General features: G+C 39.1%; 1 protein-coding gene and 1 long non-coding RNA gene across 4 annotated transcripts in view; one reads left to right on the top strand and one right to left on the bottom strand.

The window, feature by feature from the left end:
- Positions 1 to 18251, bottom strand: part of Mei4 (meiotic double-stranded break formation protein 4) — a 173821-nt gene that overhangs the window by 49831 nt on the left and 105739 nt on the right. Inside the window, 1 exon segment of the mRNA NM_001109378.1 lies at positions 12713 to 12844. Within this exon segment, the coding sequence (NP_001102848.1) occupies positions 12713 to 12844 (132 nt within the window).
- LOC102553441 (uncharacterized) overlaps positions 1 to 18251 on the top strand; it is a 95248-nt gene that overhangs the window by 61056 nt on the left and 15941 nt on the right. For all 3 annotated transcript variants that reach the window (XR_015627343.1, XR_015627345.1, XR_015627344.1), the window contains exons 5-6: positions 10312 to 10437; positions 11028 to 11131. This is a non-coding gene — a long non-coding RNA (uncharacterized LOC102553441). The remainder of the gene's footprint in view (positions 1 to 10311; positions 10438 to 11027; positions 11132 to 18251) is intronic.

Genomic DNA, 18251 nt, shown 5'->3' with positions numbered 1-18251 from the left:
AATATGTATGTATAAGCATGCCACATTCAGAATATTGCATGTCTAGTTTTATGTATGAATTGTTTAGTTCTGATTTTAATCAACAAGAAAACAGATATTTAAAAGGTATTAAGGACATAGCTTTTGGGTTTCTTTCATACTATGCTTTTATTCTAAATTTTGAAGTTGTCCTCGTGTAGAAATTTCATTTACTTCATAAACACTGGACTATTCCAGTATGAAGATGCTACTCAGAATTCAGATCTCGCCCATCCTTATCAATGTTCCAAGTGTACTTTTCATTATAATAGCTTGGCTGCTGTTCCCACAAACATGCTGAGTAGACAGCGGTAAGACCTGCATCTAAGGTGAAAAATATTGGTGTAAAAATGCAATTAAACTTGGAGGTTCATCTTTAGTCAACACACATCTGATATGCAAGGAGAATTTTTCTCTTGTTTATAATGCAAAAGTCATAGGTGTTCACTCATAAAATATGCAAATATAAACACTACAATTTTTCTCATGTATTACTTCAGATTCCATATTTAGAAAAGGTCATTTTAAAGTACGTGTATTTTGGAAGAGTGTCAATGATTTTGTACCTATAATTTTTGCAGCTGAGTATTCCTCTTCCTTGGATAATTCAATGTCCATTTTAACTCAATATAATTCTTTAAAAATCTATGAACAAAGGGATACGAGCCCATCTGGGGGAGGGAGGCATAGTAATAAGCAACAGGCAAGATCATGTAGCTGAGAACACACATCATCAAAGGGAAGGACACAAATTACAAGTTATGGAGGTTTTAAATTCCCAAGCCCGCCCCCAGCAATGCACTTCCTCCAGCAAGGGCACACTGTCTAGACCTCCACAAACAACACCACCAACTGAGGACTAAAATTGTTCAAATACTGGAGCCTATAGGGGACATTTACCATCCAAATTATTAAAAAGATACAATTAACATCCATGAATAATTTTTAAAATGTAAACACAGTAATTTAATTGTGAGGCCAATTGCTGGTTTAAGAGAATGCTTAACTTTCTAAGAAACTCTGTGCTTTTGTTACAGTCTTCCTCAAAACTTAGCATTTCAGCTTGATACCCACTTTTAGGTATATAGGAATGTATATGCATTTTATCAGTTTTTTTTTAAACTGAGCTTTTCAATCCAGTGCATTTTCCTGTTGTTGCGAATTATGCAGTTCTTTCTGATCACTAATACAGCAACTTTTATGAAGGGTCTGTTCAAGTACTTTGCCCATTCTCAGACTGAGCATTGCCCCGATCCCTCCCAATGGAATTGCCTCCAGTAAATACAAAATCAATTGGCCATATGTAAAAGGAATTATTTACAGGCAGTTACATTAGAAAACAAGTTTGGATTTTCTATCATTATGGTCACGTTGACTACAAACAACGATAGTTTGGCCCATATTATTCTGAAAGTACAGAGGCCAAACTTGCTAAATATGAATGGTTTTATATAAATGCGTGTAATAAAAATTTCTCAGCTTACTGGTGAGGATTCATTGAATCTTTATATTTACTTATGCTTTCACAGCTTTATTTACAGTTATACTGTTCTCAATTTATTTTTGAAATCCATTTTCTTATTACTGTTCTCATTTGCCCTAAGATATTTAACAGATTTCTAACACATGCTTTTTAAACTATAATAACACATTTATAATAGCTAACCATGTCATTATCTTTTGCCATTTTTCCTTTCATTTTATGAGTGTGGGCATTCTGTATGAATATCTTTGTACACGTGTACAGTGCTCTCAGAGGCCAGGCAGGATGTTGAAACATATAAGATTTGCTAGCCTGATGTTAGCTGCATTATGGATACTATGTATAGAACCAGAGTCCCCTGGAAGAGCATATGATGCTGTTAACCACCCAGCCATCTTTCCAGCCCCAGTTTGGTTTTATTTTTACTATTGTTTCTCCTAAAGGTTTCAGGTTATACATCCTTGTTTGTTTGTTTGTTTGTTTGTTTACATGTCTAGAGGGAAGACTTTAATGATGTGTTATGTACTTTGTTTTTCAGTGTTGTTCTCCAGACAGATATCCAATTATGAATCACCTAAGTAAGACCTTTGCAGAGATTGTCTCATAGTCTACCAGCCTACATTTATAGTACTTTAAAAGCATACTCACATTCATTAAATACAAACCCAATCTGTCCACACACAAGCATTTTTTCCCACAGTAACCTAATTCTCTTCCGTGATATTTCCATATCTCTTAATTGGTTAAATTAAATCCCTTCACATTTTCTTTGGAATCTGTTGGTATACACAATGTATCGAGAGCTGGGAATATGTGGTTCTGGTACCCAATCTTCAACTGTGTACTTCTGCCTTCCCTCTGGCTTCCCACACGTAAGCTCTTCAACTGTGTCCTATTACAGCTCATCTTCTAAGAGTTTGGCATTGACCCTCTGGCTCTTAGATGTGATGGACACCAAGAGCTAACGTTATCACTCACTGTTTTCTCCCCCTTTCACAGTTGAAAATAAGTGAAGAATGCTTATAATTATTTTATTTTTCCTTGCTTATAGGTTATGAATGAGTTATTAGTTGTATTTAAAAAAAAACTGTTCTGTTTCTGCTGGGATAGGTAGTTAGTCTGCTCCCTTAAGAGGCTATATCCTGAGACATACCAGAGGATTCACTGCACTTAGCATTTAGAAAGACCCCTCCCCAAGTCCCATAGCAACTGCTAAGGGCCAGTGGTCTCAGGGACCCACCATCTCCCCACCCCAAACCCTGCCCACCAAATACCAATCCCCTTCCTCCTGGTCCTTTCTGCTGGGACAGACTGCTAGTTAGTCTACTCCCCTGAAGAGGCTATACCCTGAGACATACCAGAGAATCTGCTGCACTGAGCATTGGGTAAGACACCCCTCCCTCAAAGTTCCACAGCAGCTGCTGGGGGCCAGTGGACTCAGGGACCCACCATTTCCCCCAAAACACCCACCTGCCGAATACCAATCCCCTTCCACATGATCCTTTCTGCTGGGACAGACTGCTAGCTAGTCTGCTTCCAGGAAGACACTATATTCTGAGGCTTACCAGAGGATCTGCTGCCCTCAGAACTTTTGACATCATATCCTGAAGTATGCCAGAAGAACCACTGCACTCAAAACATTTGATACCACATTCTGAGGTCCCAGGAGATCCGCTGCACTCAGGACACTACAGCCTGAAGACATCCCAGGAGTTCTTCTGTACACAAGGCAACTGGGCAAGCTACACTACAGTCTGAAGACCACCTGGGGACTCTGTGGAATGCAGGGCAACTGAGCCAAATGGCTGAAAGCCTCCCTAGAGTGTGACTGCATTTAAGGAAATAGAAAACAGTCCATTTCCCCTCCCACCTCCACCCCAACCCCCACCCCAGAAAATAGTTTCACCCAAGACAACAGTATGACTGCTCCTCCGAAGACCTAACAGTCTGAAGGCCTCCAGGAGACCTACTGCAGCCAGTGCAACAAACCAGCAGCTTCTCTGCCCTTCTAAAGAGCCCCAAGTTGGAAGGCTCCATAAGAGGTCTGCTACAGCCAGAGCCTCAAGCCTGTTGCAACCCAGGGACAGAAGAAGCAGACTCCAGACAGAGTCATCCAGACCAGAAAATACTAGGGATAACCAAATGAGGAGAGGCAAGCTCAAGACCATAAGTAACAGAAGCCAATATATGTGGGCATTATCAGAACCCAGTTCTCCCACCACAGCAAGCCCTTAATATACCAATACACCTGAAAATCAGGAAGATGATATAAAATCCTATCTCATGAAGACAATAGAGTCCTTTAAGGAGGATATAAATAATTCAATGAAAGAAATACAGGAAAACAAAGTTAACAGGTAGAAGCCCTTAAAGAGGAAACAAATACATCCCTTAAAGAAATACAAGAAAATGGAATCAAACAGGTGAAGGAATTGCATAAAGCGGTCCAAGACCTAAAGGTAAAAGTGGAAACAATAATAAAACACCAATGGAGGGAAACCAGGAAATGGAAAACCTAGGAAAGAGGACAGGAATTACAGATGTAAGTATCACCAACACAATACAAGTGATAGAAGAGAGAATCTCAGGTATAGAAGATAGTGTAGAAAAGATTGACACAATGGTCAAAGAAAATTCAAAACATAAAAAAAACTCCTAACCCAAAACATCCCAGAAATTCAGGATTCAATGAAAAGATCAAATCTAAGAATAATTGGAATAGAGGAGAATGAAGATTCCCAGCTCAAAGGACCTGAAAATGTCTTCAACAAAATCATAGAAGAAAACTTCTCCAACCTAAAGAAAGTGATGGCCATAAAGGTACAAGAAGCTTATAGAACCCCAAACAAATGGGACCATAGAAGAAAATCCTCTCACCACATAATAATCAAAACACTAAACATACAGAACAAAGAAATAATATTAAAAACTACAAGGGAGAAGGGCCAAGTAACATACAAAGGCAAACCTATCAGAATTACACCAGACTTCTCAACAGAGACTATGAAAGTCAGAAGAGCCTGGTCAAAGTTCAGGCAGACTCTAAGAGAACACAAATACCAGCCCAGGCTCCTGTACCCAGCAAAACTCTCAATAAACATTGATGGAGAAAGCAAAATATTCCAGGACAAAACCAGATTCAAAAAAAATTTATCGACCAATCCAGCCTTACAGAGGATCCTAGAAAGAAAACTCCAATACAAGGAAAATTCCTATACCAAAGAAAAGACAAGATATGAAGACAAGATGCTTATCTCACAACAAAGCCAAAAGCAGAAATCCACAAGCACATAAAGATACCCATAAAAACAAATATAACAGGAAACCACAGTCACCTGTTTTTAATATCTCTCAATATTAATGGACTCAACTCACCTATAAAAGGACATAAGCTAACAGATTGGAAACACAAACAAGATCCAGCATTTTGCTGCATACAAGAAACACACCTCAATAACAAAGACAGACACTATTTCATAGTAAAAGGATGGAAAAAGGTCCAAGCAAATGGTGCCAAGAAACAAGCCGGAGTTGCCATCCTAATATCCAATAAAATAGACTTTCAACCAAAAGTTATAAAGCATGATGAGGAAGGACATTTCATAGGGAAAATCCACCAAGAGAAAGTCTCAATTGTGAACATCTATGCCCCAAATGCAAGGGCAACCACATTCATAAAAGAAACTTTACTAAAGTTCAAAACACACATTGTACTCCACACAATAATAGTGGGACACTACAATACCCCACTCTCGCCAATGGGACAGGTCATTAAACAGAAACTAAACAGAGACACAGAAAAACTAATAGATGTTGTGAACAAATAGAGGTTGTGTAACAAATTTAACATATTTACAGACCATTTCACCCTAAAACAAAAGAATATACTTTTTTCAGCACTTCATAGTACCTTCAAAATCTAACATAAAATTGGTCACAAAACAACCCTCAACCTATATAAGAAGACTGAAATAATTCCATGCATCCTATCAGACCACCGTGGCCTAAAGCTGGTCTTCAATAATGGCAAAAGCAACACAAAACCCGCATACTGTGGAAACTGAACAACTCTCTACTCAATGAATATTTGCCCAGGGATGAAATAAAGAAAGAAACTAAAGACTTCCTGGAATTTAATGAAAACATTAACACATCATATCCAATATCATATCCCATATAGGATACAATGAAAGGAGTGCTAAGAGGAAAATTCACATCACTAAGTGGTAAAGAAACTGGAGAGATCTTACACTAGCAACTAAAGAGCACACCTGAGAGCTCTAGAACAAAAAGAACCAAACTTACCCAAGAGGAGTAGATGGCAGGAAATAGTCAAACTCAGGGCTGAAACCAACCAAATAGAAACAAAGAAAACAATACAAATAATCAGCAAAACGAAAAGCTAGTTCTTTGAAAGAAACAACAAGATAGATAAACCCCCAGCCAAACTAACTAAAGGGCCCAGAGGCAATATTCAAATTAAGAAAATCAGAAATGAAAAGGGAGACAACAACAGAGACGGAGGAAATTCACAAAATACCAGATCCTACTACAAAAGCCTATACTCACCAAAACTGGAAAATCTAGATGAAATGGATGGTTTTCTAGACAGGTACCACTACCGAAGTAAAATTATGATCAGGTAAATTTTCTTGCCAGACCTGTATCTAATAAGGAAATTGAAGAAGTCATTAAAAACCTCCTGACCAAAAAAAAAAAAAAAAAAAAAAAAAAAAAAAAAAAAAAAAAAAAAAAAAAAGAAAGAAAGAAAGAAAGAAAGAAAGAAAAAAACGAAAAGCCAAGGGCCAGATAGATTTAGTTCAAATATCTACCAGACTTTCAAAGAAGACCTAATACCAATATTCCTCAAACAATTCCATAAAATAGAAATGGAGTGAATACTACCTAATTCATTCTATGAAGCCACAATTACTCTGATACCTAAACCATACAAGGACTCTACCAAAAATGAGAAGTTCAGACCAATCTCACTTAGGAATATCAATGGAAAAATACTCAATAAAATTCTTGCAAACCAAATAAAAAAAATACATCAAAACCATCATTTATCACAACCAAGTAGGCTTCATCCCAGGAATGCAAGGTTGGTTCAACATATGAAAATCCACTAACATAATCCACCATATAAACAAACTCAAAGAAAAAAATCACATGATCATCTCTATAGATGCAGAAAAACCACTTAACACAATATGACACCGCTTCATGTTAAAAATATTGGAGATATCAGGAACTCAAGGCCCTTACCTAAACATAATAAAAGCAATTTACTGCAAACCAACAGACAACATCAAATTAAGTGGAGAGACACTTGAAGCAATACCACTAAAATTGGGGACAAGACAAGGATGCCCACTTTCCCCATATCTACTAAATATAGTACTCAAAGTGCTAGCTAGAACAATAAGACAAGAAAAAGAGATCAAAGGGATACAAATTGGCAAAGAAGAAATGAAGGAATCACTATTTGCAGATGAGTTGATAGTATAACTAAGCAACCTCAAAAATTCTATCAGAGAATTTCTCCAGCTGATAAACAACTTCAGCAAAGTGGCCAGATAGAAAATTAACTCAAATAAATCAGTAGTCTTCCTTTATATAAATGATAAACAGGTTGAGAAAGCTATCAGGGAAACAACTCTCTTCACAATAGCCACAGATAACATAAAATATCTTGAGGTAACTCTAACCAAACAAGTGAAAGATCTTCATGATAAGAACTTCAAGTCTTTCAAGAAAGAAATCGAAGATCTCAGAAAATGGAGAGATCCCCCATGGTCATGGATTGGGAGAATTAACATAGTAAAAATGGCCATCCTACCAGAGGCAATCTACAAATTCGATGCAATCCCCATTAAAATCCTAACAAAATCCCTCAAAGGCATACAAAAAACAATTCTCGAATTCATCTGGAAAGGCAACAAATCTCAGAATAGTGAAAACAATTCTTAACAATAAAAGAACAGCTGGGGGAATCACCTTCCTGACCTCAAGCTCTACTACAGAGCAATAGTGATAAAAAACTGCATGGTATTAGTGCAGAGACAGACAGGTTGATCAATGGAATAGAATTAAAGAACCAGAAATAAAATCATACACTCATGCACATTTGATCTTTGACAAGGAAGACAAAAATATACAATGGGGGGAAAAAGCATCTTCAATAAATGGTGCTGGTCTAACTGGCTGTCTGTATGTAGAAAAATGAAAACAGACCCATATTTGTCACCAGGCACAGAACTCAAGTCCAAGTGGATCAAGAACCTCAACATAAAGCCAGAGGCACTCAATCTAATAGAAGAGAAAGTGGGAAAGAGTCTCGAGTTCATTGGCACAGGTGGAAATTTTCTAAACAGAACTCCAATGGCTCATTCTCTAGGATCAAGAATTGATAAATGGGACCTCATGACACTGAAAAGCTTCTGTAAGGCAAAGGACATTGTTAATAAGACAAATTGGGATCCTAAAGATTGGGAAAAAATCTTCACTAATCCTAAATCCGATAGAGGGCTAATATCTAAAATATATAAAAAACTCAAGAAGCTAACCACCAAAAAAAACCAAAGAACCCAATCAAAAAATGGGGTATAGAATTAAACCGAGTATTCACAACAGAGGGATATTGAATGGCTGAGAAGCACCTAAAGAAATGTTCAAAGTCCTTACTGATCAGAGAAATGAAAACCAAAACGACCCTGAGATTCCACCTTACATCAATCAGAATGGTTAAGATCAAAACCTCAGGTGACAACACACATTGGCAAGGATGTGGAGAAAGAGAAACACTCCTCCATTGCTGGTGGGATTGCAAACTGGTACAACCACTCTGGAAATCAATTTGGAGGGCCTTCAGAAAATTGGAAATAGACTTATCTAAAGACCCAGAAATATCACTCTTGGTAATATACACAAAAGAGGCCCCGTCATGCCACGGGGCACGTGTGCCACTATGTTCATAGCAGCTTTATTTGTGATAGCAAGAAGCTGGAAACAATCCAGATGTCCCATGGCAGAAGAATGGATACAGAAAATGTTCATTTACACAATGGAATACTACTCAGCCATTCGAAACGAGAACATCTTTTGTTTTGCAGGCAAATGGATGGAACTAGAAAATATCATCCTGAGGGAGGTCACTCAGACCCAAAAGGATGTGCATGATATGTTCTCACTAAAAAGTGGATATTAGCCAAAAAAATAAAAGTACAGAATACCCAAGATACAATCCACAGAATTCAAAAGGACCAACAACGTGAAGGGCCCAAGTGAAGACACCTTAGTCCCACTTGAAAGGGAGAAGAAAGCAACTACATGGGGGAAGAGGGAGAAGGAAAGGGGAGGGACAGGGAAGGGGAGTGGGGGGAGAGGGGAACATGATCTGGTATTGGGTGGGGGAAAAGGACTGAAGTCCTGTGGGCCAGCAGATAGAATGGAAACAGGTGACCTCGGGAGGCAGGAGGTTGGAAAGACCCTCTAGAATGTACCAGAGACCTGGGAAGTGAGAGACTCTCAGCACTCAAAGGGGGGAACCCTAGATAAAATGCCCTACAATGGGGAGAGGGAACTTATTTAACCCACCTCCAGTAGAAAGACGGCATCAAGTGAGGGAAGCTCTGACCCACAATTCTTCCTGTCTGAAAGAAATGAAGAGATGGAAATGGAGAAGAGCCTATGGAAAAGAAGCTCCTGCGACAGACCCAAAGTGGGATCCAGCTCAAGGGAGGCCCCAAGACCTGACACCATTACTGAGGCTATAGGGCCTTTACAAAAAGGGACCTATCATGTCTGCCCTCCGACCCAAAAAGTAGCTGAAAGAGTCAGATGCAGATATGTGTGCCCAACCAATGAACAGAAGCTGCTGACCTCTCTGGTTGAATTAGGGAAAAGCTGGAGGAAGCTGAGGAGGGCAACCCTGTAGGTGGACCAGCAGTCTCAATTAACCTCTACCCCTGAGAGTCTCAGACACTGGATCACCAACCATGCAGCACACACCAGCTGAGATGAGGCCTCCAAGACACATACAGCAGAGGACTCCCGGGTCTGAGTTCAGTCAGAGAAGATGCACCTAACACTCAGGAGACTGGAACCCCCAGGAAGTTTAGAGGTCTGGTGGGGTGAGTGGTGTAGGGACATCCTTGTGGAGACATGGGGGTTGAGGGGAGTCGGGGAGGAGGTATGGAATGTGGAACTGTTGGGGCATGTTGTGCAGGGAGGGGAATAAAATCTGGAATGTAAAAATAAATAAATAAAAATTAAAGAAAAGCCTCTTCAGTTGAAAGTAAGTGATATAGGGAGTTCGATCTTGCACAGTGCTCACATGGTCTACTCAGAGTGTACTGAGAATGAACTCTCAGCCCTCCAAAGATCAAATACCAATTTGGCACTCAGGTTCATGGTTACAATGGCAAAAGTAGTCCCTGCCATCGGTAACCCCATTCTGTTTGTGGTAATGGCTTAATTCATGAAAATAGAGCCCAGAGTCTCATTCTTCAGCCTGCTCCCAAATTCCATGGCCTCACATTAATCCATTTGTTTAAATTGGCTACACTGCGTTCTGCTATTTGCCACTAGAAAATGCTGACTTATCGTTTCTCTGTCTTTGATCAATACTAATATTTGGAAGGGTTGTCAAAAAAAATTGATTAGGAGAACTCATGTGAAGCCTTTAATACAGATGCCTGAAAAACAATTAGTTGTGGTCTTACTGTTGCTTTTTCCTTTTTTATTCAAACTCATTTTTTCCCTCTTCCACCCTCCTTCACTCCCGCCTTCATACGTGTTCTAAACAGCATGTGTTTATGCGAGCCAAGTGCAAGCTGATACCCCTGGAGGCCAGCAGAGGCCATTGAATCCTCTGGAAATGAAATTACAGGCAGCTGTGATGGGTGCCTGACCCTGGATCCACTGCAAGGAGAGTAAGTGCGTTTAACGACTACCCCACCTCTCTACCCCTTATCGTTTTAAAGCAGCATGACAGAACACCCGAGTTTAAATGATGACATTTGTGGATGTCATTCTGCAGCCGTGCTCAAGTGTCTAAATGCTGTTTGAGACTCTGTTTCTGTATATGAACTGGATATGAAGTTTAGGCATCTCATGATGCTGTGTCAAAATTAAAATCAACCACTCATGTAGATAAAATTCTGACTTCTCAAGTTGTTCTTATGCTCCAAACAAATAATTCAATTCAATTAAACTCACTTCCAGCATTATTTCATGTTAAGTTCCAAATCCATATTGTTTCCTCAGACTCCCCGGGAGAGCTCTCATTATACACATTATACAACAACTCAGTTCCTTTGCATTCTGCAAGGCTCTGCTGAGTCCTGTTTCTTCGACAGGAAGTTCTTTGGGCTTGTAAACTATTATGGCTACCCTGCTCACCCTGGAACTCTTACAAACACCACCATGCAATTATTTCAACATTTTGTTCTTTTTACAGCAGTCAGCTTGACTCATTCCTCCTTTAGATCTGTGACAGTGACTTTATAAACTTATCTTTCAGAATCCCCTGAACAGTTGGTGACTAGATGATATAACATGTTATCTACAGAACAAGACTAGAATAATAGTTTTAAGATCATTCCATTAAATGTAGAGAAGTTAAAGGTAAGTGCTTAGTTAAAAAACACTTTAAAACTCCATGAAATATTTGCATTATTAAATTTATTTTATGTCAACTTATCTCTTATTTCATATTAATTCTACCACAAAGATGGTACGAATATAAAGGAACTATAAGGTATGCACATTTAACGATTAATTATTATCATGAAAATCTGGGGATATTGTCTGCGATGACATGGTTAGCTCTGTACAGCTGAAAAGCTGGGAGCAGTGGCGTTAAGTCTAAGCTGACAGTGGGATGACCGGGCATGCTTCTCGTCTGCAGTACTGATGCCCGGGATCTCACTTCACAGACCTGGTTCACTGGATTATGTATGGGTTGGTAACTGGATATTTAAATTTTAAAACTCAGCTGGAAAATTCTCTTAGGCAAATGTGTTGAAGAGCCATTCTCTATTTAAGATCTTCTTATATCCACCTCCCCCCCCCCACCTATTTGAATCTATATCACCACTGGGGATATTTAAGTCTATTCATCTAAACATTCCTCTCCTAAAAACAACAGAAAATCTAGTATATTTGTGACATTAAGGACGACAGGTAGTTTTGCGGATGCTCCCATCCCTTCTTAAAAGGGGAAAAAATATCCATAGGAGGGGATATGGAAGCAACGTTTAGAGCAGTGACTGAAGGAACAGCCATTCAGAGCCTGCCCCACATGTGACACACACACACACACACACACACACACACACACACACACATATATATATATATATACACACACACACACACACACACGCACACACACACACACACACACACACACAGAGCCACCAAAACTAGCTAAGACTGATGAAGCTAAAAAGTGCATGCTGAAAGGGAAAGGGGCCAGATATAGATCTCTCCTGAGAGACACATTCAGAGCAGGTCCAATACAGAGGTCAATGCTAGCAGCAAACCACTGAACTGATAACAGGACCCCCTTGGGGGGAATTAGAGAAAGGATTGAAAGAGCTGAAGGAGCTTGCAACCCCATAAGAACAACAATGCCAACCAACCAGAGCTTCCAGGGACTAAACCACTACCGAAAGACTATACATGGACTGACGCAGGGCTCCAACTGCATATGTAGCAGAGAATAGCCTTGTTGGGGCACCAGTGGAAGGGGAAGCCCTTGGTCCTGCCAAGGTTGGACCCCCAGTACAGGGGAATATGGGGAGCAGTAAGGGGGATGTATGGGGGGAATACCCGTATGGGGGAGGGGGAGGGAAGGGGATGGGGGCTTATGGACAGGAAACTGGGAAAGGGAATAATATTTGAAATGTAAATAAAGAAATATATCTAATAAAAGAAAAAAGGAAGAAGAAAAGAAAGGAGATGCCGCTGAATAAACAGAATATCCCAAAAAAAGAAAAGAAAAGAAAGAACAAACAAGCAAAAACCTTCCTGGCTAATGTACCTTTCTGTAATTTCAGTAGCTGGAATATTCACACATATTAGAGATAATGCAATATAGTGAACTAGTGAAATAGCACAAAATCAACATGGGAAGAAAAAAGCCAGCAGCTTATATGTGTGTTAAGCCCAATCTAATGAGTTACACTTTCCAGTTACATGTACCTGATCGATGGCTCCCAGGTCGTCCACAAAGCTGTTCACTTCCGATAGTAGCAACGACACAATAGACTTCCTCAACAAGCTGCAGCTTCCTAGGGTTACTAGGCTCTGGGAGACATAGCGCTGCACCTGAAACTACAGAGGAAACGGAGTGAGATCCTACTCCCATGACATCAGTGACTTAATGGACAGCATCGAAGACTTTTATTGCTAACGAGAGTATAAGATACGAGCATACATTGGGATTAATAGTGAGAAAAACTCTGAAAAAATTATTTTAATATAGGTGCTGTGATTTTACGTAGCAGTCAAAAGTTTTACATGTATTGCAGAGAGCTAAAAAAGAAGAAGTTGAACTGTCATAGAGTATGAGTTTAGAATAGATGAGAGACTACATGCAAAGTGAATAAGAAAAAAACAGTAAAACGTTAAATCCTCGCTTGATAGCAGACAGACAGACGTATAAACGAGTAGACTTGAAAGGTGATAGATGAACTTTGGAGGCCATGGGACTAAGGGTCTTCTCTCTGTCTCCCTTCACATTGGGAGGACAGGGTGGAGCACTTCTCTGTATGCCATGAGTCAGGCTTTACAGTTCTGGGGAAAATACAAGACACTCTGAGTTCTTCTTTGATAATTCTTTTAACTATTTCAATTATCTGTCTATCAGTGAGCCTATCTATCATCTATTTATTTATGATGTGTGTTCATGTACATACACGTCTGTGTAAAAGCACCAGAATGTACAGGCACAGGTTGGCTCTCTCTTTGCACACGTGGATCCCAGGGATCAACGCATGTCATCCGTCCCACTGGTAAGCTTTGATCCTGCCAACCATCCACCAAACCACCCCCATTAGGAAAAACGTAAATGCTGATAGGACAGAACATGTCACATGTCTGCTATTCGGAACAAAGTCATATGATGAACATAACACTATGATATGTAAAACTCCTGAGCAGGATTTCATATGACCTTTATAGTTTCCGAGAGAAGGGTCTTAAAAGAGAAATGGCCAGATACACTCCCTGCTGTCCATCAGCATAAACCACATGAGGAGAGGTCAATTTCAGTGCTATGGATTGGTGGTGAAATTGTAAAATGTGCTGTATATTTTAGGATGACCATATATCCACATATATATATCTCAGAATGGCTTTAATAGTGCTTATTCTATTAGGATGTTCACAATGGCAATAATAATGATTAGGTTACAGAGCTAATGAAACTATGCACGTAATTCTAGAATATATACCTTATACTTCATGGTAGCCTAAGCTAACTTAATTCTGGAACTAAACTATCATAGGGGCACTTATAGAATTCCTTATAATTGTTTATTAACATCATAATTGGTTAAGGTTTAGATTTCTCATAAAAAGTATAGTGCTACTTTAAAGCTTAAAGTTTTGCAGCATTTTCATTTTTGTAGATAAAGAAAAACGTGCCCTTATCTGAACTCTAAGGCGTCTCAGACGGTTACTTCATTTCAACTGATGCTTTAGCTGTGTGCATACTGAATACCTCTCTACACACTTTAATGACTAAATCTTTTGTAATTACATTTTGTGTCACAGCTGCCACACAGGCAAAATGACAACTAAGATGCTAACTACTTGGTAGAAATTTTAGGCACATTAAGTTAAGACACAAAACATGCTTAGTATACTGCCAGATACACAGTAAGGGTCCCCAGAAGTAACACAATGTTCTAATTCATAACAATAATAGAAAAAGTGCTGCTGGTTGTATGGTATAAATTTAAATTATTAGCCACTGAAAAGTTAAATGATATGAATAAACTTTTATGGGATGATATAATTCTGCTATAGAAAGATGCCGAGAAAACAGACAAGTTTGAAATAAAAGACTGCATCTATAACACAACAAACAGCTACTATTCTAACTAAATTTCATAAAGAAAAGAAGCTACATAACTCTTAGTGCTATTTACAATGATATAAATATTACTTTTAAATGACCTCTATGTATCTGAAGTTATAAACAAAGTTTCTTCTCATTTGATAAACAATGAAACCTTTGGAGAGACTCACATGAGGCCAGTATTATTAACAATACACTATAGTTAACTATGAAAGGCATGGCTCAACACCAAATCAACTTTTTTTTTCAATCAAATCTTCCTTTATTTCCAGACCCTAAAGAACTAGAAATAGTCTTTTTTCAAATGCCTGTGTAGGGAGGCTGGGCTGAATTGCACTGATGAGATGTGCTCACCGAGTCTCTGAGCTAAAGTGCATCACAGAAGGACACACTAGAAGTAGGTTCTGAGTGTACGTTTCGTGGTCAAGGATTTGACTCAGCAGTCACTCTGGATCTACCTCATTCTACAGGTTCGTAAGCATCTGGTCATAGCGTATGCTGTCTTATGGATTAAAGCACAATTCTCATGTGTTTCGATCTGCTTGGTTTTGTAATGTTCTGTTCTGCAGGATCACCTGGAGGATTCGCTGGATGCACTGTTGCAATCTTGGAAAGTGCAGCGTGTAAATTCCTACCATAGACACGATTAATTGCCTATATGAGCTACATAGAAGCTAGTACGATCTAAGAACATCAGAGGATGGTCAACCTGACCTAAGTATCTAGGATTATACTGTACTATTGTGCAGAGGTAGCATTTCCTAGAAGCGCAACAGGTAGCCGACAACCGGTAGGTGCACGGTGATCCTACTATACAGGCACAAAAGAAGCACTCGCATTTGCTTGTTAACAAACGCATATTTTTCTACTGTTTTAATCAATGCCACTCTGTTGTCTCTTAGCCACTATTTTACAAGAGTTACAAACTTCAAATTATTCCACCGGACATGTTGATGTACTGAATTGATGTTATCCTGATAGTAAAAAGCAGGTATTTTTGAAGGCTCTAGAAAAACGTTAAGTATTCCAGAAAGAGGATGATAAACCTCAACATTTGGGTGCATGAGAATGCCTGGGAAGTTCCTGGGTTTGATTCATATTGTAATACTCCCTTCTTGGTGTAAAACAAGTTTGCTTCAGTGTGCATTCCTATCATTAGAAATTCAATGTTTGAAAGGTCTTTTTGAGTAAGGCAAAATATATATCTATTTTGTTTATAACTTAGACACATATACTGAACAAAACACAAGGCTATAGAAGTTGAAAAACAAGTAAAAAGTGAGAAAAAAAAGTAGGTCTCATACTTGGCCCTGTAAGCTATCTTTTAGAGAAAATTTAATCCAGCAACATGGCTGCTCTGGCAGGAGATCACATCCAAAGACATTCTAGGTCTGTGTGGTCTGGCTGGAATGACCCACCTTTAATCCCTCTGCCTGGAATTAAAAACATGCCCTTAATACACACATTTAATCCCAAACAATGAAGGTAAAGATAGTTTGTAGAAAGAAGTTCTGTTTGGAAGTGAAAACTAATTGAGGGGCAGACAAAGTGATGAATTGGGGAAAGATTCTGACAGAATGAGTCAGAAATAGGATCGTCTCAATTCTCAAGAAAAGAATTTAGGAAAAGAGAGGCAACGTAAGGGAGCAACACATAGAGAGGGAGAAAGGAGGACATTTTACCTGGACAGTTTTACAGAGACAGGATGCAGGTAAAGACAGAATGAGCCAGGGAATGAGAAGAAGCCAGATGATTATAACTGATTGCCAGAGTTAGCTTGAGGCTAAGCAGGGCAATTAAGTCAGAAGCCAGTTTGAATCAGCAGCCATCTTGGAGAGGAGTTAGGGCCAGAAAAATTGAGTTGAACCAGTCAGAGTTCTGAAAGAACTAGAAAGGGCAAACTTATGCAGCACTAAGCCTCTGAGATGACAATTACATCTGGTGAATAAAAGCTACTTTTCTATGTAGCATATAAATTATAAAGTTATGAAATTGCCTATACTGTAAAATACTACTTTGGTTTGCTAGATGTCAATTTTATATTTTAGAGTAAAAGTTTTTGCCAGAATTAATTATACAAAGCAATGTGAAATAATTAGATGCATTAACATTTTCTATGAGGGGAGGCTACTCATTAAAACCTCATGTTTCTAAAGAATAAGGAAAAGAAAATTAATGATTCACAGAAAATGTTAAATAGGCATATAGTGATTCAAAGTTGATTTATGGCTAATATTGACAAAGTGTGGTCTGTGGGCCAGAAGTAATTCTCGCTACATATAGAAGGCAAGATGCTTTCAGGAGCTATCACAATGCAGTCCACTTTCATCCTAATATAAAAAGATAGTGCTCTGACTGTTAATAACAGTTACATTGTACAAATTTAGAAGACATAGGAATGATATGCATGCCTAATTAATGACATAAAGAGCACTTGATAACTGAGTCCTGGATTTAAATTAGGATTACTGTAATCAGACTGATGTCAGATAATAAGCATTTTGACTATTTAGTTTGATCCAACTTATTCACGTGCATGTGTACGTGTCCGTGTGAATGTATGCAACATTTGTTTCAGTGCCCGAAGAGGCCAGAAGACAGCGTGAGATCTCCGGAAGCTGGAGTTACAGAAAAGTTATGAGCCACCTGGCACTGGCTTTGGGTACTCAACTCAGTCTTCTGGAGTAAAGGAAAGAGCACTAAGAGTTCTTTTCCTTACCACTAAACCACCTTTCTGGTTTTAAGTTAGTAGTTTAGATCTTAAACCATCATGCAAGGTAAACACTTACATTAACTCTTGGACTTAACTTTTTCTACTGAGTAGTACATCTACATCAGGGAAGGATCTACAGATTATTACAGAACTTAAGAGATGCAGGATCTTCCTAAGCACATGTTCAGAATGCTTAGGCCTTGAATTGTCAGTCAGAGGATGCATTTGGATGTCAGCTAAGAGGATAGCTACTCTGTTATAGCACCTCCGACTTTCTGTAATGTATATTCTCTTTGAAGCTTCTAATGTTTTGAAAATCTGTGTGTGACTCTCACTGCCTCTCTGTCTTCTGCCCCACCCCCCTGTGTGTGTGTGTGTGTGTGTGTGTGTGTGTGTGTGTGCGCGCACGCACATGTTTGCATAAGAGTGCATTGCTGCAGAGCCCAGAAAGAAATGTCACATTCATTGACTGTAGAGTTACAAGGGGTTGTGAGCTGCCTGATGTGGGTGCATATGGGTGCAGGGGAGGACAGTATGGACTTCTACCTGCTAAGCCATCTTCCCAGCCCCTTCAGTGATGTATCTTAACAGTAAGATTTCTTAGCTTCGTCCTTGGACATACTGGTAAAAGATGGACTGGTGATGCCAACATGCTCACAATCCGCCTGTGGCTCATGCTGAGAGATCGGTATGAATACAACCCATTCCAAGGTTCTTGTAATACACTGTAGGATTCATTTTAATTTTATTTATATGTATGTTTACTACAAGTATGGCTCCGTACCACAGAGATCAGAAGATAGCATCATATCCCCTGGAACAGGAGTTACTCATGGTTATTGGCTGCTATGTGGGTGCTGGGAACCAAGCCAGGGTCCACGAGAAGACTAGGTCTTAACCATGGAGCAATCTCTGGGGCCTATGAGATTATTTTAGAATTTAGA

The sequence above is a fragment of the Rattus norvegicus genome, chromosome 8, assembly GCF_021556685.1.
Source record: "Rattus norvegicus strain SHRSP/BbbUtx chromosome 8, alternate assembly SHRSP_T2T, whole genome shotgun sequence".
Taxonomy (NCBI): domain Eukaryota; kingdom Metazoa; phylum Chordata; class Mammalia; order Rodentia; family Muridae; genus Rattus; species Rattus norvegicus.
This window is presented reverse-complemented; position numbering and strand designations above follow the sequence as displayed.